Source organism: Thamnophis elegans, chromosome 1, assembly GCF_009769535.1.
Source record: "Thamnophis elegans isolate rThaEle1 chromosome 1, rThaEle1.pri, whole genome shotgun sequence".
In the NCBI taxonomy this organism is placed as follows: domain Eukaryota; kingdom Metazoa; phylum Chordata; class Lepidosauria; order Squamata; family Colubridae; genus Thamnophis; species Thamnophis elegans.
The window spans coordinates 69474389-69496701 of record NC_045541.1 but is presented as its reverse complement, the minus strand read 5'-3'; the positions used below and the strand labels follow the sequence as shown (position 1 = coordinate 69496701).

The window sequence follows — 22313 nt, the reverse complement described above, 5'->3', positions numbered from 1 at the left end:
GACAGTGTGAGTCTGCAGCTCATTCACTCTAATTGCTTATGAATTGGGGAATGTGGTCTAGGGTACCAGAAGTTATTTTGTTTGCATGCTTGCTTGTATTTTTTTATAGGCTATTGTTGTTGCTATTATGAGCTGCCCATTGTTATGGCACATAAGATGGGTGACAAATGAGCCAAACAAACAAATAAATTTCATTAAGCATGCATCTTTTTTTCTTAAAGACACCCAACCAAATAAAAGTCCTTAAAACAGTGCCCTTTTTTATTTGCATTTTGTGCCATATCTTGAAAATAACAAGTTGCTTTCATGAATTGTAGAGATGAACAATGCTCACGCACATGCAAAGTCCAAAATGCCTTTTTACTGTAGGTCATTGTTTATGTATGTACAGCCCTAATTTTTTTAATAGCATGTGAATAAAACATTTCTTTAAGCTAGCATCAAGGAAGAGAAATGTAATTATTTTAATCAAACATTTTAATCAAACATTGACATGAACTTACCTTTTCACCTGGCAACCCTGGGAGACCAATGATGCCCTCATCTCCCTAGAGTTAAAAAAAGACTGATATATGACTCTCTTCTTTTACATATACTTCTTAATATACACATGAATGGGGGACACATGAATCAAGAGTGTCAATGTGTCACAGGATCTAAATAAAACACAGAAAGATAATCCATTTGCATGTCTACCTATCTTGCTTTTGGACTGTGGGAACAACAGATATTCCTGATTTATGATCCAAACACAGGATCACTAGTCTAATAATGAGGAATGTCCACATAATTCCTCTATCAACTACTTGTGCAAAATCTTGGGTAGGATCAATGACTTGTGCAAGATACAGCATATATGTACCATTCTTATCAGTGCAGTTTCTGAATAGAATAGCACAATCATCTATACTGCACCAGCTCTGTACACCTTATTTATTTCAAAGTGAATTTGAATAGGCTAATGGAAAAAAATAGCATTAAAGTGTATTCTAAAGACAGGAAACGTTTTAGAATAGCAATAGCAGTTAGACTTATATACCGCTTCATAGGGCTTTCAGCCCTCTCTAAGCGGTTTACAGAGTCAGCATATCGCCCCCAACAATAATCCAGGTCCTCATTTTACCCACCTCGGAAGGATGGAAGGCTGAGTCAACCCTGAGCCGGTGAGATTTGAACCACCGAACTGCTGAACTAGCAGTCAGCTGAAATGGCCTGCAGTACTGCACTCTACCCACTGCACCACCTCGGCTCTACAAAGCTACCCTGCTAAACTAATCAAGGGTTCAGGTAAAAGCCAAAGCATCCAACATTTTAAAATCCAGACCTTGGGTCCTGGAGGCCCTGGGAGTCCTGGAAGTCCTGGAAGCCCCTGCAAATAGAAAGAAGTTACAGCTAAATTCAGTCATTCTTCCTATGCTTGCATATCCATATTCCTATCCATGAAAAGGAATATAAAGTGGATTACCGGAGGACCTTCTGGCCCACGAGTTCCAGGACCACCAGAGACTAATGGAAATCCTGAGCCTTCCATGTCGACCTAAAAAGTAATAGAAGTTATTAGTCAACCAGTATGTTGTCATGTAAGAGTCTTCTTTGGCTGTGTCTCTTTCCCCGCCCAACAAATTATAAATACTTGAAGGGAACAAGCCAATGAATGAAGATAGGAAGGATCCTAGTCCTAATGACAGCCCAATCCATATGCTGATTTCCTAGCTTGTTAAACCCTACACAGAGGACTGTGTTTTTCTTTCTTGCATCTTACTTCCTATTGGCTAATATCTTGGTTGAACTGAAAACAGCTCATATTCTAAACCTTTCTAATTTCAGTTATATTTTTTTATACTTACAGATCTGAGATGCGGTGTATATTTCTGATAGCTAAACTCTTCTTTTATTATCTCCCAAATTTTAGCTTTTCCTAGCTTATTGGGTTTGTTTTATCTAGTGGTTAAGTCACCCGGCTAGAAACCAGGAAAGTTTTAGTCCCACCTTAGATGTGAAAGTCGGCTGGGTAACTCTGGGCCAATAACTCTTTTTTAGCCTAACACACTTCGCGGGGTGGTTGTTATGGGAAAAATAGGATGAGGAAGAAGTATTATGAATGTTTTCCCCTTTGAGTTTTATAAAAAAAATAAAGGTAGGATATAAATAAAAAAAATACAAGTGTGTATGCATGTGCGTGTGTGCGCAGATGTGTGCATGTGTACACACACATATATGATATGTATAACATAATAAATACTATTCAACCCCATTTTTGGCACATTTATGTCATCAATGACACAGTCTTCCTTTCTGTGATTCTCCTCTATAGCAGCCTTTGCTGCCAAAAAGATTTGTCTTTTGTGCTTGGTCTTCCAACCTACATTGATTCCCTCTAACAGATCGAAGTGTTTCATATTGAAGGGATAAAAAGATGAGGGGACAGATTTGTCATTCCTGAGCTCTGAGCATGGGTGGTAATCCCCCCATTTAAAGAGTTTTCCAACAAAGCTTTCCACAGGATGTCCTCCTCTCCCAGTAAACCACTGCCTTAATCTTTTCTAGTCTTCATCCTTCTATTTCAGAAGCAAACAACCTTGTCCATTATAAAGGATGGAGGGAAGCCTCCCCACTGTTGCACCATGTGGGTGGGAGAAAGAAGCAGAAGAATCAAATCCTGATTTTACTATAAAGTAGGCTTGTATTTCATACTTAGCAGTTATTGGAATTCCTTCTTAACAGCTGGTTAACCTGGTTCTTGCAATAAACATATTTATCCAAGAACTGCATCCACGAATCACTGCTTGCCCAACATGAGTTCTAAAACTGACCAACAAGACATTAACACAGAGCCTTGCTGGGTATAATAAATGAATTGAAGGGGCATTCTCCCTGTATTTCTTCGACTTTATCTGTCTTCTCACTGTATTGAATTTCAAATTGTTATAGTTTTGGTCAACTTCTACTATTTTTCCCTGTGAACTACCAAAGGCATTGATGGTTCAGTAATAGCAATAACAAGTAACAAATAGATCAAACTAGAAATTGCAGTGCTCTTCAACCTTTTGCACCTTGTTGTTAAGCACACTGAAATGTTTGGTACTCACAAATTCTGCTGCAATGCCTGGCCCAGGGGGGCCAGGCAATCCACGGGGTCCCATTGGCCCAGGAAGCCCTGCGAGACCAGGTTCACCTGGTATTCCTGGCACTCCTGGCACTCCTTGGTTGCCCTGAAAGAACATTGGCAATTAAGATAAGTCTATTTCTAACAAGGGGTCAAGTATTCAGAGCCATGCAAATTAGAATTTCAAAATAGATGAAAAGGAATTATAAATACCATCAACATAAAATTGAACTTGCTCAGAAGCTGAAATACACCAAGTAAGTGATATGAAGAGTGTGGAAGAGAGGTAAGGGAAGAAGAGAGTGATAGGAGAGAGGGCAGGGGGGAAGAGGAGGAGAGAAAGGAGGAGTGGAAAGGGGAGAGAGGAGAAGGAGAGAGGAAGGGGAAGTAGAGAAGACAAGGATGACAGAGGGAAGAAAGGAGGTAGGGAAGGGGAGGAGAGAGGGAGAAGAAAGTGATGGATAAGGTACAGTTATGGTGTATGGAGAGCAGAAGAGCCAATAATTGTTTTGGGGAGTTGATGCAATGGTGGGTTGCAGGCGGTTTGCCCCAGTACGGGCATAGCGGAGTTTGCCTGGAGTACTGGATACCGTTCCAGTACAGTGCTCCAGAGGGCCCACCCACCCGCCTGACCTCTTTACCGGTCTTTTAAGTCTTTGGGGCTTCCACGCACATGCATGACATATACAGTGCCTGCGCGATGCTCCGCTAAGCAACTGAAGCATCACAGAGGCGCTAAGATGCAGGCATGCGCATCCATGTGGACGCCGCCGGGCCCGTTCCAACTGTACCGGTTGGAACGGGATCCAGAACCCACCACTGAGTTGATGGTAAAGTGAATTGATATAAACATTTAATAATACAAGATGATGTTGGCTATGTAATAGTACATGTGATTATATGTTATGAAAATGGAAAAATAAAAACACTTTTTAAAAAAGAATTTCAAAATAGAAAGATAGGAATGCATGTATCCATGATTCACAGACGTCTGATTATAGATTTATAATCCGGTTTGAATTACATATGTATGTCTGCACTTATACATGGAGTGCTCTCTGAGCTTGGTTGTTTGCAGATGTATACAGATGCCTAATTACATCATTCATCCCTTACTACATCATACCAAGGAAGGTATTCACAGAAGAAAATGTTCCTCTGCAAGCATTAAGCTAAGTATATTTGTTGGAAACAAATCTCAGAATTGCATCTACGTTATACGGAATGGGTAAGGTCAGCTTATAGGGGAGATGAGTGGCATAAGAAATTAATAAATAAACAAAATAGACGGTTATGATTTTGCTACACATATTACCACACATTGCTTTGAGATTCAATAAAAGTGCACTAATATACACATTATGACTACTTCCTCAAAACTGAAGAATACAGTTGATATTTTAGGTGTGACATCACATCTTGTGTGATTGTGATACTGCGTTTATGGATTGTTGTGGAACCTCAGAAAAAGAAGCATCTCACATAAGCAAAATGAGTAGGGGGAAATTTGCTATGACTCAGACATTTAACAACATACCATATGTTGGCTTAGAAATTATGTTCATACCCTTGTATTGCATGATAGAATGAGCATGCTGAAAGGCTAAAGTAGTTGCGACAAATACATCAGCAAATACAACCCTTTTATATTTAATAGAATTCTGCTCTTAGCTTTTCAATTTATTAATTAAAAAACACCCCATCTGAAATGCCAACGTTGGTTTCATTAAGTCAGGTCCAGGCATATTCTCTTCATGTGTTGGATTGCAGCTCCTACAATGTCCAACTATTGGCCACCTTACTTGGGGCTGATAGAATTTGAAGCCCACTGATTTAAAACAAGTTAAAATAGGACTCAGCAAATTAATGGAGGAAGAAATGATCAGTAGCTTTCAGGTTTGGGGCTGTTTATTACCTTCTGAATCACAGTCAGCATATTTAAACAATACCTGCTTGGGAGCATCATAGCCATTGTCTTTGCTGCGGTTTCTGACCTTCCTGAATGTGTCTAGTTAGTTCCTGCATTAGGAAGTGGATTAGATAGTTTTTGGCCTCATCCAGCAGGACTCTTATTAAGTTCTGCATGTTGTGTTTCACAGAGGAAATTTAACCCATCTTGTAGCAGTCGTATGATTAAGTGGCTGGTACAGGAATCTAGAAACTATGCCCACTTCTTGAAATGATAACAATGGAATGTTACATTAAGTTGTAAACCTTTGTGAGAAATTTCTGTTGTGAAGGAGTTGAGAATTTAGGCCAACATTTTCTCACTGGGAGCCAAGTTGGCGGCTGCCTCTTCAGTTTGTTAGATGGAAACTATGCTATTTATTGCCTTTATCAATGGAAGAGTAAAAGTCCATCAAGAAAACCAGGAGAGGCCAGATACTGAGCCTCCAAAATACTTAGAGATGTTTCGTTGGCAATACTCTTGCATTAGATTCTGCATTAACAACCACAACTTATAAGTGAACATTTTAAAGAATCATATAAAGGGCAAAGAGGAAGAAATCAAGATGTGGAAAATGTTAACCAAAGCAGATGGCTTTATGAGCAGAGGCTATTAATCAAATGAAATGTGTGTACTTTATAACATATGATGGCATGAAGATTGGAATTTGGAAGAGGGTTAAAAGTAGCTCAAAGAACCCCACATGTATTTGCTAAAGGAAGATGTTGATATAAAAGAAATTCCACCTTTAACAATCAGGCGGGGCAGTAATGGAAGACACTTCAGCCAAAATATCAAATGCTGATAATTATGTTCACATCTCACAGTGGCCTATACAGATTTTTCTGGGTTAATAATGTATTATGATACTGCTTTTTTGCATAATTCCATTCTCTGGCACATATCTTCAACACAGAGGGTAAAGACAAACTGTAGAGTTTTATAAAGTTAACAATGGTTGAAGAAGTCCCCTAATCTAGTACATTTGAAAACCAGACCAAGCTGCTTTCATGGCGGGAGAAACTATCTTCTTAAAAATATGTATTATTATATGTATTATTTACAAAATTAAATAATATGTAACATTGTAAAATAAGATTATATTCTCCTGGATGGCAATCTTGGGACATACTTCCACTACATGTTTTGCTACCATGGTCTAAGAAGGAAGAAAATCACATTTCTCTGTAAGCGCAAAAGACATCTCTAACACAATATTGTATCACCCGCACCTGCAATTAGAACACTTACAATGCCTGATAAGCCCTGGGCTCTTTAAAAGGGAGTGTGAGCTGTAAATATGTTTTTTTCCATAGAACACTGGGATGTCTTTGAAATTGGATTGATAAAATCAGTTATATGTAACAAACACAAATGCTTGGCAGAAAAGTAAAACACCCAGCCCTGACTGATCTTGACTTGAAAAGTTAAGAATATGACCCAGTTCTGTGATGGCGAACCTAGGTGACACGCGGAGCCCCTTCTGCGGGCACGCAAGCCGTCGCCCCGGCGCAGGTCCACCATGCATACACACATGCCTCCCCCTGGCTAGCTGATTTTCAGGTCTCTGTGTGGGGGGTGGGGCACATGTGGGAGATGTGCGTGCGTGCATGGGGTGGGTAGGGGGGTCCCCCGTGCATGCGGGGGGTGGGGGGAGTGTGCAGCGGCCTGGTTTGTGTCCCAAGGGACTTCAGGGAAGCCGGCCAGGCCCAAAACAAGATTCAGCGGTGTGTGCAGTACCCCCCCCAACCCATTTTTGGTCCCAGGAGGCTTCAGGGAGGCCTGCTATGCCCAAAATGGGCTGCAGGGAGCATTCGTGCATGCGCAGAGAAGGGGGACCGGGGGGATCACATGCTCATGTGCAGGGGGACGGGGCACACAAGAATGGGTATGATGTGATATTGCATTATGGGTGTGGGCACATGGCACGTGTGTGCGCTTTCGGCACATGACAACAAAAAGGTTAGCCATCACTGACCTAGTTAGTAGTTGAATCCTATCCTATGAAATAGGCATTATAAAGACTGTAAGATAATCTGGAAATTCCTGTCTCTCCACCCACCCACCCACCCACCTATTCCACCACCAAGAAGAGATTGACAAACTAGTTTCATATTTTTGCCAAGAAAACTACATGGACATATTTGTAAAATCAGCAACATTGGAATCTGATTCAGTGAAATTTAAAATTGAAAAATTTTACACACTTGCACTCAAAAAACTTAGCATATACATAAAAAACTTAAAATATTGTAATGTTACCAAACTAGGATCAACACAGGGACTAGTAACTATTTCTTTAGAAAATAAGTAATTGTACCTTTGGTCCAGGTGCTCCTGTAAAGCCCATTTCACCTGATTCACCCTGGAAATACGAAAGGAAAATACCAGTGAATTTACACTGAAGTGCTGAAACATACCTTGACAAAGTAGGCAATGGCAGAGGAAGTCCAGTTTCCCTGGCTGGTCCTCCTCAGTGTGTACCCGGGTGATCCTGAGCCTCGTTGAAAAGGAAAAATACATACCGGTGCTCCTTTTTCTCCAGTTTGACCAGGGATGCCATCTTTTCCTGGAGGCCCAAGTGGGCCCTGGAAAACAGTATGAAATTTTTTTCCTCAGTTAAATCAAACTGATCAGACATTACCCTATGCAGGATTTTTGTGTGGCATTTATGCTTTGGAAAATGTGAATGCAGATGAATAAATGCTTGGTTTTCTTACCACCATTAACCTGTCTGTATTTATTTATTTATTTTAATTAATTTTATAGGACCTCAAAGCATCATGCATCATTTCCTTCCTCTAAATTTCCCCCCACAATAAGCCTACAAGGTACGTTGGACTGAGAGAATGACTGATGAATGACTGATGGAAGTCACTCAGTGAGCTTCAGTGACTGAGGGTGCACATGAACCCTTATTCTAGTCCAATACCTTAACTACTAGACCACAGAAGTCAAATCCAACCCTCATTTCCAGACACTTCCCAAATTCTACTAATACACCAATGAGACATGTTCTTCATTAGCACCCAGCATTCAGCATGATAAGCACAGCTAGCAAAGGGGCATATAAACCTCCTCCCACTACACACACACTTCACAACAGTAAACTGGCTTACCATGACAGAGTGATGAACCTGGGTAGCCTTTGGAGACAGAGTTGCACGATATTTTCCCCTTTACTCACCGGAGGTCCTGGGATTCCTGAGTTGCCATTTCTCCCTGGAACTCCTGGGAGGCCTGGGAGGCCTGGAAAGTCAGTGCCATTTGTCCCAAATCTTCCAGGTTGTCCTGGTAAACCAGGTACACCAGGAGGGCCTGGAGGCCCAGGTGGCCCTCTGGGACCCTGAAATATAAATATAATGTACATTCTAACCCAGGGGGCTCCAAGCTTGGCAACTTTGAGATCTGTGTACTTCAACTTGGCTGGCTGAGGAATTTCAGGAATTGAACCCCACAAAGCTGCCAATTTTGGTGACCTCTGTTCTAATCTGAGGTGCGCCTAACAAATAAATATGTTTATGCTAGCCAAGTTAATCTGCTTGCTGAGCAAATGCTACATCATTCATGTTTGAAGATCATGCTGTACAGAGACTTCGGGCTTCTGGTTAAAAATTAATGGAACTAATATTGAAGTTAGTGTATTGAAACATCTGAATGACTCAATATTGAGGAAGGCCACTATTATTGTTTCTCTCTTTCTTCCTCCCAAATCCAGTATAATCAATGGAACATCGGTTCCCCTATTCATAGAACTTAGGTACTTACTCGTGAAGACTCCAAGTCACTTCCAAAACCAGAGCCCTCCATATCAATAAATGTCTGGAAGAAAAAAGCCACAGATGCAAACAAACAATATGCTAAGCATATCAAAGCTAAATGCCATTGAAACAAAGACCTAAGTAGTTCAAAGAAATATGTCTGCCCAATTTCATCTGCTGTATTCCTTGGTTTGCATTGAGAAGAAATCCAGACAAAGAGGGCATGTTAATTTCGGGGGGTGGAAGTGTTATTCTGCAATTTAATACTTACCTTATATACTAAATCTTCCACCTGGTAGACTGAATGGATAGCCAATGAATAATGAATATTTATGTAAGTTCTCCCAGAAATATGTACAATAAAACATTACAACAATAAATATACAACACTATTCAAGGCAGAACCACAAATATTTTCAAGCAATTTAGAATGTTAAAAGCTGGAGAAAATTAAAGGAAGGAAGGAACAGGCTTGGCACATACATAATAAAGCTCCACCCAAAGATACAGAAGTGGGTTTGCAGTGGTGCAGAGTGATTTTTCCCTTGTTCTCCTACCTCCTGCATAGCTCCCAACATCTGTTTCAGATTTGAGAATGGGGGCAGCAGGGGCACATGCAATCCCTGCCACCTGGTATTTTCATTCATTCAATGGAAAGTCAACATATAGATCTAACTCAGGTTACAAAAGGGAGATAATTTGCCTAAAGAGAAAAGCAGAGAATGATCCTGGCAGTGCAGCATCATTTCCTGGGTGGGATAAGGCCACGAAAACAAGTTCCACTCTTGTCTTTGTTACGAGCTTTTGGAACTCACCAATTTATCCACTCTGGAACTCAATCCAGGTTTCCCAGGTGGGCCTGGGGGGCCAGGAGGACCTCTAGCACCAACACTTGGTTCTCCCTAGATGGAAAGAACAAGTTATACAGCTGATTACAGTCACCCCTGTCCCCCAAAATGCCCCCAGAATCCCTCAGTCAAATCAGACTACTCGGAAAATGCTCCAGTAAACAGCACAGCCATATTTCTATAGCTTTAGGAGTATTTGTACCTTTTCGCCTTTCAGGCCAGGCTCACCCGGAGTCCCAGGGAAACCTTGGGGACCAACATCACCCTATAGAATAAATACATAAATGTGTGTTTTGATCAAGCCTAGTTAGTTGATTTTTTAAAATCCATCATTTTGTTTACTTGTACAAAAAATTATGACCTCCCTCTAAGTCCCTTACAATCCTCTGATGGGCCCTGACCCCAGTTTGCGAACCCTTGGCTTAGTTCAATGTGTGAGTCATATTCTCTCTGATGCAACTGAGAAGCACTTTTTGCTGAGATGTGTTCTTCCCATTTTAAAGCCTGCTGGTTTCCATTTCAATCTTTCAACTCTTTCAAATATTTCAAGCAACATTTCCACATTGTTTATTATTCATAAACAAATATGCATCAACACATCTGAGATTGACAAACTGCATTTAGAAATAATTAATTTTTTTAAAAAAAGAATACATTTTGTAAGAGCATTCCAAATATGATACTTACATGCCAATAGTTTACTCTTTTGACTTCTCAAGTTTTGTTTTTCATATTACTTAGGTTGGGGGGGGGGCATTTGGGGAGATTACATTAACTCATGATATTGGGTAGTTTACAGATTTGACTACCTAATCATTACATATTTCACTTGAATGAATTTAGAATGATCATGTTGCTTTTTTTTATTAAATAGCTGGCCTGAAAATGTCTATATAAAATGTGGCTTAGGATACAATCTTATTCACATCTACTTGAGAGTTAACTCATTAAACGTAAGGGGAGTAACGTCTGAACAAACTTGTATCATTTTTCTGTAAGATGCTCAGGACAGTTTTGCATGGTATACAAAATTTCTTTACAATTGCATAGTTCAAACCTAAAAAGTTTGTATCTGAAATGTGAGGAAGAAACAACAGAACTTACTGGTTTGCCATCTTCACCAGGGTCCCCCTAAAAAGAACAAAATGTTGGAAAAAGAACTTAGGCATTTTTTTACTGTTGTGATTTAAATTTCAAACTCCAGGCTAATCTCCTCTGCAACCTTCTCACACTCATATGATATTTGGCTGAATCAGCTACAGGGATAGCTCACTCAGATGTGCACAAAACATAGGAAGAATATCTTGGCTTAACTCTTACTGTACTAAAGAGAGTGCAACAATATAGCAGCTCAGAATGGAAGCAAAAGAGACGAACAGGGAAAATATCAGGATTACTAATGAGAAGAGAAGCAAATGATAAAAATATCTAAAAGGAGCACCAATAGGGGGGAAGAACAAAGGGGCACTCTTTCCCCTCTAAGACAAAGGACTGTTCCCTTTCTTCCCTGTGACCATCTATTTATTCTCAAATCAGTTTCAGAGATTGCAGAATCTGCCAGAATATATTTCAGAAACATTAGGAGTTTCAGGATAGGAAAGGTATGTCAAGTCTAATTCATGTGACACTGGAGTTGGGGACTGCAGGAACAAAATATTCAGGCAGAAAAGCAGAAGGAAAATTAAAATATATTTGAAAGAGAGAATCTGTTCTGAGCACAATTAAGAACCAAAGATACATAAAAGTTCAGGTGAAATTTTCCATTGAAAATGAAAAATTCCTGTCTATAGAAGCAATCTCTAAAATTCAAAACCTGATTGCACACTATTCTGTAACAATTTTCTAACAGATAAGGACCAATCATGGATTTTGTATAAAAGACCATCATGCCTTTATTATTTATGTCCTTGATTAAATGGCCTATCAGAGCCTTCAAAAATAATCTGCCAACTAAAGCGTTTTCTTTGCATTTAGAAGGTTACATTTTTTAATTAATCGTAAATCTGATGGATGAAACAAAAACTGAGAGGGAAGCAAATGAATAGGAAAGTCATGTAAAGAAAATAAGAAAATGGACAGAAAAAAATCACTAAAATCTTAAAAAGGGCTGTGGGCTTCTATGGTGAACCTGGAAGGTTATATCAATATGGATCTATTTGTATACAGAGAATGTAATCATATTTTGCTCATTCCAATGTATAGTGCATACGTGTATACATACCTATGAGGCTATTCCCTTTCAGGATAAGTGATGTTATGCAGAGAGCAGAAAAGGAGTAAGAAATAGTAAGCTAAAGAAATTTAAGCCATGAAATAAGAAAAAGAAAATATAGATTGATCTGGTTTATGCCGATATCATTCAGCATTTCTCTCCATAGCTTCCTATCTTTTCAAACCATCTTTCCTTCTACCACGTCCAATCACTGATTTATGCATTGCTTCATAAACTCCTCAACTTTCTCTTCTTGAGAACGTCATCCAATCACACCAACTTCATCCAATCAGTTTTTGTTTTATTTTGGTCTTTCTTTCAACCCATGCCTTCATATATTTATTTTGTTATCCATTCAATCTTCATTCATTCTCTCTCTACGTGCAAAACTATACAACATAATTCTTTCATACTGGGCACTCAATTTTGCATTTAATCCAGATTCATTTATAGTATTCAGGTACTCTTGATTCTTGTTTTACTATACACATTTCTTCAGTGCTTCAGTCCTATGCCATTCAACTTACTTTTAAGTTTCTCCTGATACACCCAATTCTCATAACAAATATATAACAAATGAGTAAAAGCATGTTCTTCCACACAAAAATTCATCCATCACAACAGACTACATACTTCCTGTTTTTTTTTAACCGGCATCTGCATGCTTTAAAAGGTCTCTATATAATTTCACGAGTACTGAGGTACAGACATTTATCCACTTGCCCTTCTGTAAGTAGTTTATACTCATGCATGGTTTACTTCCATCATGTAGAACAACCAACTTTTATCTTCAAATACATGTAAAGTTCCATGAAACCAGACTATTCGCTTTATTGTATATGTATACTAAATCGATAAATGATTATATATATATATCTTGCAATAGAGTAGAATGATGGCAACAATATGTTGGTTTACAAGGCTGTCTTTAGGTTAGAAATCCCAATTTTCCTGAGCACACTTGGAATAAAACTGGACTCTGGTTCTGCTTGTTGCATATTGGTAAAAATCTGTCCAAACAGAATTGTCTTGTTAATAGGGAATACTATATGTGACATGAGTCCAGCTAAGGCTGGTACCTTTGGCTATGCCTTCCATGAATGCCAATGTATAGTGGCAATAAATTAATGAACTCTAAACAGTAAGCTGTTCTAACCCCACCTTCATTCAATTCCAGCTGAAGTCAACCATCATATAAAAAGATTACTTACAGGCTCTCCATCCTTTCCAGGTTGACCATCTTTTCCTGGAAGTCCTGGTGGGCCCATGGCTCCTGGTTGCTCAACAGTAGAGCCATCAGAGTGCCTCATAATGGTTCCGGGAGGTCCTGGGGGCCCAAGTGGACCTGGAAGCCCTGGAGTACCAGGCTCACCTTTCTGTCCTTTAGAGCCAGGATAGCCAAAGCCTGCACTTCCCTAAAGGGGGAGAAAATATGAAAAATGAAAACAAGACAAATATAATTTCTTCTACGTTGGAAATGGACATGGGTAGGAATCATTATCTTCCCATTTCCTTATATCACATACTGGAAGTTCTGAGACAGGCAACTTGATAGCCTCCAGTCACTTTGGACTTCAGCCCGCATAAGTCCCAGCCCCCATCAGCACGGAACTATGGGAACTATCATCCAAAATTTATAGAGGACAATAGGCTGCTACTCCCTCTAATATATTAATTATTGTGTATTTGTGTTGCTTTCTAGCCTTAAATCAGAGTTTATGCACATATAAGTTCAAGTACTTTACACAATATTATTTTGGAAGAAGGAATAAGATCTACTGCTGGCAACTTGTTACCTACACATCAAAAACGACAATGCAAACATATACGCTGGCCTGTGAGCAAAGGCTACATACAGGATGCTATTGCCAAAGCAAAAGAAATAGACATTAAATCTTACTGCATGTCATGCCTTCACCACCCATATGAATCTGATCTATAGATGCTGTTTGTCCATTCCACCTGCCCATTTGAGGCAGTGGAGGAAGTGCAGCCTCCAGTGTGGCAGGGATATAAACAACTTCCATGGTGGCCGAGATTACAATTTTGGCAGGTGCAGAGGGAAAGGAGAGAAATGGAGGCAATAAAGGCCTTCAGTCTACTAAGGAGAAACAACAGTGAATGGAATTAAAAAGAAGGGAAAAAAGGGGAGGCTACTAATTCCTTTTCCTAAAGGGAGGAAACATTCAGGAGGCGCAAAGTCTAGGCCAGAGGTGTCAATTCGATTTCATTGAGGGCCACATCAGGGTTGTGTTTAACCTTAGGAGAGGCAGGGGGGCATGGCTTGTGGGGGGCATGGCCAGTTCAATGTCACTCATGTTGGGGGTGCCTATGGTGGTCAGAGTGCTCTGCCAGTGGAAATGGGCTCCTGAGCTCTGTTTTCACCTGCAACGGCCCTCTGCCAGCAAAAACGGAGCTCAGGAGAGCCGCCTGCTGCCCTTGTGAGCTCCATTTTCACTGGCAGAGGCTTCACAGGCCAGTCCTTTGCTCTTTCCAGGGAGGCCCTGCAGGTTAGATCTAAGCATCCCCAGGTCAGATCCGGCCCCCGGGTCTTGAGCTTGACACCTCTGGTCAAGTCCTCTTTAATGTCATTGTTCCAGGAAACATCCCTATTGTTATTTGACTTTTCTTTCCTGAAGAATTTAGGTTTCCAGTTGCTTACCTTTTACGCCATTTGGAATTTAGCAATGATTATTTATTCTTTTTTCCACATCAGGCCCTTTTCAAATAATGCAAGTTAACTATTCATTGGGATAAAGCTAGAAATATTTGACCTATGTTGTGCCCATTTGCCAGGTTTTGGGGGTGCTATATTGCTAATCGAGATTCTTCCTTTAGGGAAATTAATCTTGTTATGATCCCCCTGAATTCCAGGATATCTCCCCATCTTTGGTAGGTACTAATGGAGGCTCTGCATTGCACAATTGCTCCAGGACAGAGTATATAGAGATTCTATCTATATACAGTATTTTAAAAGGAAAAGGGAGAGGAAAGCAATTATGTTTTAAATGGAACTCTTGCTCTATTTCTTGCAATATTAGACTAAGTATAGGTTGATTTAATTGTTTTGCCTTGTAGAAACAGCTCAATAACATTAATCTAAAAATAGGGCTTCTTACCAAGCTGTTAAGCAGAAAAGCATTCCATTCAATCTCACGATGGAAAGTGGGTACTTTTTGCGACAAATATCTTAATTCCAAATTCTGATAACACAATAAGCATCTTTCACTCCCCAGGCAAGTTCCAAGCAATGATTCATTTGGTACCAGTAGATGTTAAAGGCAAGATAGCCCAACAGCAAATATAAAGAAGGAGATATCTCTATATTTAGGGATTCTGAGTGCAAGCCATCAAACCGAGTGTATTAGTTTTTTTAAAAAAAGTCTTTATTTTTGTGCAAAGAATAGCAACTGTGCACAAATAACTGCACAAAGAAACTGTTGTGTTTTAGATGGAAACCCATTTCAATCAGAAAGGATTCCCTCAAATTAACGTCATTTCGTTCTATCATTTGCTGAAACTTTGGAATTGGAAGATGTAAAAACAGAATTTGGACACCATGGAGTTACCCTGGGGATAAATTATCCTAGGTCTAAATTAATGCCTGTGTGATCTAATTTTATTTTAAAAGCATGTGAGAGCACTGCCATGAGAAAGAATATTATCCATGGGCTTTGTCAAACTACTGTGTTTCCTGGCTATTCTACTTCATTCCTATCCACTTTCTATCTCACAAGAACAGCTTTGATGAATCTAGGCAAGTCCCACTTCAGTCCAGCATTTTTTATTTCAAATAGCAGCCAGATTTCTACCAGTGACTCGGAGACTTGAGCTTCTTCTGCAACTTTTTCCCCTACTACAGTTGTTGGAGGCAAGTTGCCCCCAGTCCAGTAGTAATGAAGAGACTTCTAGATAAATACAATAGCCTTTGATTTGATTGACCTATCTCAGTTTTCTATATCCCTGTTGATCCACTCAACAACTAGTTTACATTACTATGTATTGGGCTTGCAGTACACCAAACATTAGCCTATAATGGGGTTTGACAAGGATCTCTAAGGATTTTCTCCCACTGCCAAATATGATGCATTAACAAAGTATATTTTGCCCAAAAGATAAGCAAAGTGTCACTAGATAGTGAGATAGGAATCATGTAAATATTAAAGGAAGGAAGGATGGAAGGAAGGAAGGAAGGAAGGAAGGAAGGAAGGAAGGAAGGAACTAAGGAAGGAGGTAGAACTGTCTGCTGGGCTCCAGCTGAAGGAGGGATTGAGTGGCACAAGGAAAGGAAAGATAAAGCAAAAGCATAGCAAAAAGAGGAAGGGGGCATTTTCTCTCCATGACTACTTCTGGAAAAGCGATAAAAACTGACAAAAACTGAGGGGAACCAATAGCAGCTCATATTAATAATGAAAATAATGAATTGGGGATGCAATCATTTTAATGTCAGGCACTCCTGTTTGACTTTTTAACATCATTTTGATCTATCATTTTATATATAGTTATCTTTCAAGTTGCATAAAAATATGTAACGTCAATGTTTTTTTTTAAAAAAAAACCAATTGGGATACTATGAGCTCCAATCCTGCCCTAGGCATGAAAGGCAGCTGGGTGACTTTGGGACAGTCACTCTTTCTCAGCTCAATCCATCTCAAGGGGTTGTTATGGTGGGAAAACAGGAGGAAAATGGGGTATTACTGTATTTTTTGAAGTGTAAGACACACCTTTTCCTCTCAAAAAAGAGGGTGAAAATCTGGGTGCATCTTATACACTGAATACAGCATTTTTGGTCTCCCAAAACCACGCCCTTGTGCAAAAATGGCCCCACATAGCCTTTATGAGGCTTCCAGAGTGCTCCTGGGGGCTGGGGAGGGCAAAAATGAGTGAAAATGGGCCATTTTTTGCTCATTTTTGCTCCTCCAGCCCCCAGGAGCACTCTACAAGCCTCCTAAAGGCTATGCATGCCCTTTTATAAAAACAAAGCGGCCTGTTTTTGTGAAAAATAGGCCATTTTTGTGAGGTCTGTAGAGTGCAAAAACTTTTTATTTTATTTTGCCTCTTCAAAATCTTGGTGCGTCTTATACTCCGGTGCATCTTATACTCTGAAAAATATGGTAGTATGTTCACCATGTTTTAATAAAAATAAGGAAGGTGAAAGAATAAAGAAATAATAAAATTTGTAAACATAGTAGATTATGCTTTTTTTTAAAAAAAAAATCCCTGCTTCTACTCTGAAAGCATGATGACTTCTACATCTGCTGCCCTGGCTTAGAGCAGAATTTTCAAAATCAAGAGATAAAGCTCCCTTAGGGAGGTAAAGACCGAGTCCAGGAAAGGTGAAGAATCTTTTGAGTTGTACATTGTTAAAATAAATTCACCATTCCCAAAATGTCATTACTTTGTTTTCACTGTTCATTTTTGTTAATTTTGACATTTGCAATTTCGCGGGAGGTACGTATGTACGTTAAGATTACATTAAAGGGAAGTGTGATGGCAAAAGGTTTAGAAAAGCATTCGCCGACCTTTCCAAGTTGGCGGTCAGGCGCAGGGGAGGGAGGGGAGCGAAGAGGGGATGGTTTTGTGTGAGGACTTGACAAGTGCACATGAGCACTTGTGTGCACAGCTTCATTTGTGGGAGCAGCATGTCTGGCACACGCCATTCCCCTGAGTTGGGCTGTGCGCATGTGTGCCTGTAGCGGTCCACCACTCATGCAGCCTTGTTGCAAATGCCTGGTAGTAGACTGTGGCCCATAGGTTGGAGATGCCTGGTTTAGAAACCTCTAGTTTAGAGAGAACACTGATGTTGGGTTGTTCATGTTCAGTGTTTTGTGGGAGTTTGGTGATTGTTTTAGCATGTTGTGAACTAGGCTATTGTGTTAATGCAGGGGTGGATAACTTTGGCACCTTTTCAACCTGTGGACTTCAACTCCCAGAATGTCCATTGGTCATAAAGGGGCCATAGTTGCCCACCCCATGTTCAGCCGTGGTAATGTTTGTTGCATGAATTTAGATCTGCATATAGTAAAATAATTATTAGCATGTCAGATGCATATGCTATTTTCTCACCCCCAATATTCCTTTAAAACCTTTTTAAGAGGCAAAAAAGATAATTGCAATGCTTACCTTTACACCCAGCTCCCCCTTTTCTCCCTGCAAAAGCAAAAAGCAGAGCAAAGCAGAGCAAAGCAAAGCTTTTCAGTATTGCGTAATCTAACACACAACAAAATCCAACAATCAATCCAACATTCAGCAAAATTAATTATCCACTGAGTTGCTGTCTGTGGAAAAAGAAAGGGGCTGCGTTGCTGCTATATCAGCCTTTTCTAGTTTAGAACATTCTAGATGTGTTGTTCTCCACCTCCCATCAGTTATTATTAGCAAAACACTGGCTGGCTAGAGCAGGTAGGAGTTGTACCCCAACAGTGGGAATGCTTTGTGTTGGGAAAAGGAACATTAACATTAAACGAATGCAAGCACCTCATCACCCACAAACCAAGTGGGCTTCCCATAAAGTTCACTTTGGTTCATGAGCAATAAAAATATCAGTGGCCAGACATTAGAAAGAAACAATTCTTCCTAAGAGAGAAAAATGGGTTTTTTAAAATCACCTTTACAAGAAGTTGCCTTTCCCCTTGATCTCACACATTCCTATGTTTACCCCCAAATGCACTTTAGTCATGGACAATCTTTCTATCCTTGTGTTGGAAAAGTGAGAAAGTTCTACTACTTCAGATGTATGCCTTCTTCATCAGATGTTACCACTTTTTAGACTGCAGGGGTCTCCAACCGTGGCAACTTTAGGACTTGTGGATTTCAATTCTCAAAATTCTGGGAGTTGAAGTCCACAAGTCTTAAAGTTGCCAAGGTTGGAGACCCCTAGTTTAGAGAACAGAGGCAGGTGATTAATTCTTTTCTCTTTAGTTTTTGACTCCTGATCACCAAGGACTATATGCAACTGCAAGGAAACAAGTTTTCCCAGACTTCCATCTGAAATGCCTTTGATTCCCATGCTGGCCTAGCTTCTTCCTCCCCACCACGCCCCCTGAAATTTGTTGTAGAAGATACTCCCAAATTCAGGAAATAGTTGTTAATTGGTGGAAGCTCACTTCACTGCCTTTGGGGAATCACCATTTTCTTTGTGCAGGTGGAATATCTAATGGAGGCAAGGCTCAAATAGAGGGGCAGGAATGAAGGGGACAATAGGAATACTTTTAATAAAGGAGGAAAGGAAAGGTGGAGAGGCCGTCCTATATTCCTTCTTTGAGTGAGCTTAGCAATAGCAATAGCAGTTAGACTTATATACCGCTTCATAGGGCTTTCAGCCCTCTCTAAGCGGTTTACAGAGTCAGCATATCGCCCCCACAGTCTGGGTCCTCATTTCACCCACCTCGGAAGGATGGAAGGCTGAGTCAACCTTGATCACAACATGGTTGCCTTTCAATAATAAAATAGGAAAGGAGAGCAAGCTGTTTGTTGCTACTTCACCTTTTCTCCTTTATCACCATTGGTTGACAAAACCCCAGTCCCCGGATCTCCCTTGGGGCCACGGTCCCCTTTCTCTCCAGCGTCTCCCTTTTCACCTTTGGTTCCACCTAAAAGCAGAATGAAAAAGAATTGTGCAGAATTATCCGCTTCGTGCAATACAGGAGTCTGGAAATCAGAATGCTTGGTGTTCAGGGTTAGGACAAAATGTAAAATGAACTAAGTAGAGGAGAGATTATTATCGTGAATTCTGTTTCAGGGAGATTTTGTAGTACAGTGTTTCTCAACTTTAGCAATTTTAAGATGTGTGGCTTTCAACTCCCAGAATTCTGCTAGATGGGAAATTCTGGGAGTTGAAGACCACACTTCTTACAAATTGTTAACAGTGAGAAACACTGCACGAGTGCATAATTATACTATTGGCATGCATGGCATGTAAAAAGTATTCTTTTCATCAAATTAATGCATTAATTAAAAAAAAATCACAAAGACTACTGATCCCTTTCCGAAATATTGTTAACACTCATACTTACCACACATCACATCACCGAAAGCTATAATGTGACCAGTTAGATATTTTTTTAAAAAATCCTAACTTCTTTGTAACTTCACATTTGAACTTACATACCAATAAACCGGTTCAACTGTAAAACTAGACTCTTCTCCACATCTCAGGTGACACATTCATTTATATACCTTTTTCTTCTCAGTAAAAGGTGCAGAATTCTTTACTGTACTTTGTCATGTATACTTCGGTTTGCTCTATACAAGCTTAACTTGAAGGACATACAAATTCTGATTATTTTTGTACTCCTTTCTGCACAACTATCTTACAACTTTCCCCACTTTTTACTTTTCTTTAAAACAAAGTTATATTTTAATGTTTTATAGTGTCGCTTTTATCTTGTAAGCCGTCTAGAGCAGGGGTCTCCAACCTTGGCGAAGCTGGCTGAGGAATTCTGGGAGTTAAGTCCACAAATCTTAAAATTGCCAAGGTTGGAGACCCCTGATCTAGAGGCCGAGATAAGAATGTGATAGATGATAGATAGATAGATAGATAGATAGATAGATAGATAGATAGATAGATAGATAGATAGATAGATATAGATGGATAGATAATTTATAAAGATTCAAAAAAGACAATATCTATAGATAGTTATTGAAGTTGTGCTATATTAATGTTCAATCTAACATTAGTAAGAGATACTAACTTGAGAACATTGTTTGTTTTCATGATATGAAAAGAAAACTTTTTTGTGCTTAATAGTAAATCTTCATTATATTATTAGTATTATCATATACTTTATTCATCAAACATGAAACTCAGCCAACTGAACATTCAAAAATGCATTACAAATACCATTGACTGGTGCTAATGGTTGATACGGTTTGCTGCCAGCATCCTAGGTATCAACCAAGTACCTTCTTAAAATATAAGATGTTCCGAGTAGTGCAGTTGTCATCATTCCAAGTATCAGTAGCAGTTATATCCCTTTTAGGATCTTTGGCCTGCCAGCAGTTTTTTGCAGTTCCGCTGGTATTATTGCAGGAAGCTGCAATTTGTTGATGTATCTTATAAAATTCTTGGACATGGTACCAAGTGCCCCAATGACAATGGGTATCACTGTTACATGCTTCATCCATAGCTGTGTAGTTTCAATGGCCAGGTCGCAATATTTCATTATTTTTTCTAGTTCTTTTTCTTTTACTCTGGCATCTCCAGGAACAGCGATATCAATAAACTGTCCACTTTGGCCCTCTACAACCATGATATGCTCCAAAAGATGATCCATTTGTACTCGAAAGTCACACAAGATCTTCACCTTCTCATTTTCGATAACTTTTTCCACTTTATGTTCCCATGACTTTCTGGATACAGGTAAATCATATTTTTTACATAATGACCAGTGGATTAATTTAGCAACTTGGTCATGTCTAGCTTTGTAATCAGTTTGTGCAATTTTGCTGCATTCACATATTAAATGTGAAACAGTTTCGACTTTGTTATTGCAAAGTCAGCAGTTTGGGTTGTCAGTGGATTTTTGTATCTTTGCTTTCATGGCATTAGTTTGTCGTGCTTGTTCTTGAGCAGCATGTGTTAAACCTTCCATTTCTTTCTAGATAGTTTCCATTTTAAGCCATGTCCATGTCAAGTTGTCATCACATTTTCCTTTAATGTTTTTCAAGTGCTGTCCATGCAAAGCTTTGGTTTTCCATCTATTTAATCTGTCATTCAGCTGTTTTTCCTTATATTCTGCCTTGGTTTCTGTTGTTTTTATCCTGATTTTAATTATTATTATTTTATTATTATTTCTTTTATTCATTAAACATGAAACTCAGTCAAGTGAACATTTAAAGATCTGTCACAAATACCATTGATTGGTGCTAATTGTTGATACGGGTTGCTGCCAGCACCCAAGTATCTTCTTAAAATATATAATGTTCCGAGTAGCACAGTTTTTTGCAGTTCCACTGGTGTTATTGTAGGAAGCTGCAATTTGTTGTGTATCTTATAAAATTCTTGAACATGGTGCCAAGTGCCCCGATGACAATGGGTATCACTGTTACATGCTTCATCCATAGCTGTGTAGTTTCAATGGCCAGGTCGCAATATTTCATGATTTTTTTCTAATTCTTTTTCTTCGACTCTGGCATCTCCTGATACAGCGATATCAATAAACTGCATGATTTGGCCCTCTACAACCATGATATCTGGCATGTTGTGTTCCAAATGATGATCTGTCTGTATTCAAAAGTCCTACAAGATCTTCACCTTCTCATTTTCAGTAATTTTTTCCACTTTGTGCTCCCATGATTTTTTGGATACAGGTAAGTCGTATTTTTTTACATAATGACCTGTGGATTAATTTAGCAACTCTATCATGTCTAGCTTTGTACTTAGTTTGCGCAATTTTGCTGCATTCACATATTAAATGTGAAACAGTTTCAACTTTGT

At 39.4% G+C, this 22313-nt stretch overlaps 1 protein-coding gene across 2 annotated transcripts in view; it reads right to left on the bottom strand.

Annotated features, from left to right (window-relative positions):
• COL18A1 (collagen type XVIII alpha 1 chain) overlaps nt 1-22313 on the bottom strand; it is a 194795-nt gene that overhangs the window by 37504 nt on the left and 134978 nt on the right. For both annotated transcript variants that reach the window (XM_032219441.1, XM_032219432.1), the window contains 13 exons: nt 19361-19467; nt 13087-13290; nt 10768-10794; nt 9866-9928; nt 9631-9717; nt 8823-8876; nt 8242-8400; nt 7580-7642; nt 7375-7419; nt 3090-3212; nt 1466-1537; nt 1325-1369; nt 504-548 (listed from right to left, as the gene is read on the bottom strand). In XM_032219441.1, coding sequence (XP_032075332.1) covers nt 504-548; nt 1325-1369; nt 1466-1537; nt 3090-3212; nt 7375-7419; nt 7580-7642; nt 8242-8400; nt 8823-8876; nt 9631-9717; nt 9866-9928; nt 10768-10794; nt 13087-13290; nt 19361-19467 — 1094 coding nt within the window. The remainder of the gene's footprint in view (nt 1-503; nt 549-1324; nt 1370-1465; nt 1538-3089; nt 3213-7374; nt 7420-7579; nt 7643-8241; nt 8401-8822; nt 8877-9630; nt 9718-9865; nt 9929-10767; nt 10795-13086; nt 13291-19360; nt 19468-22313) is intronic.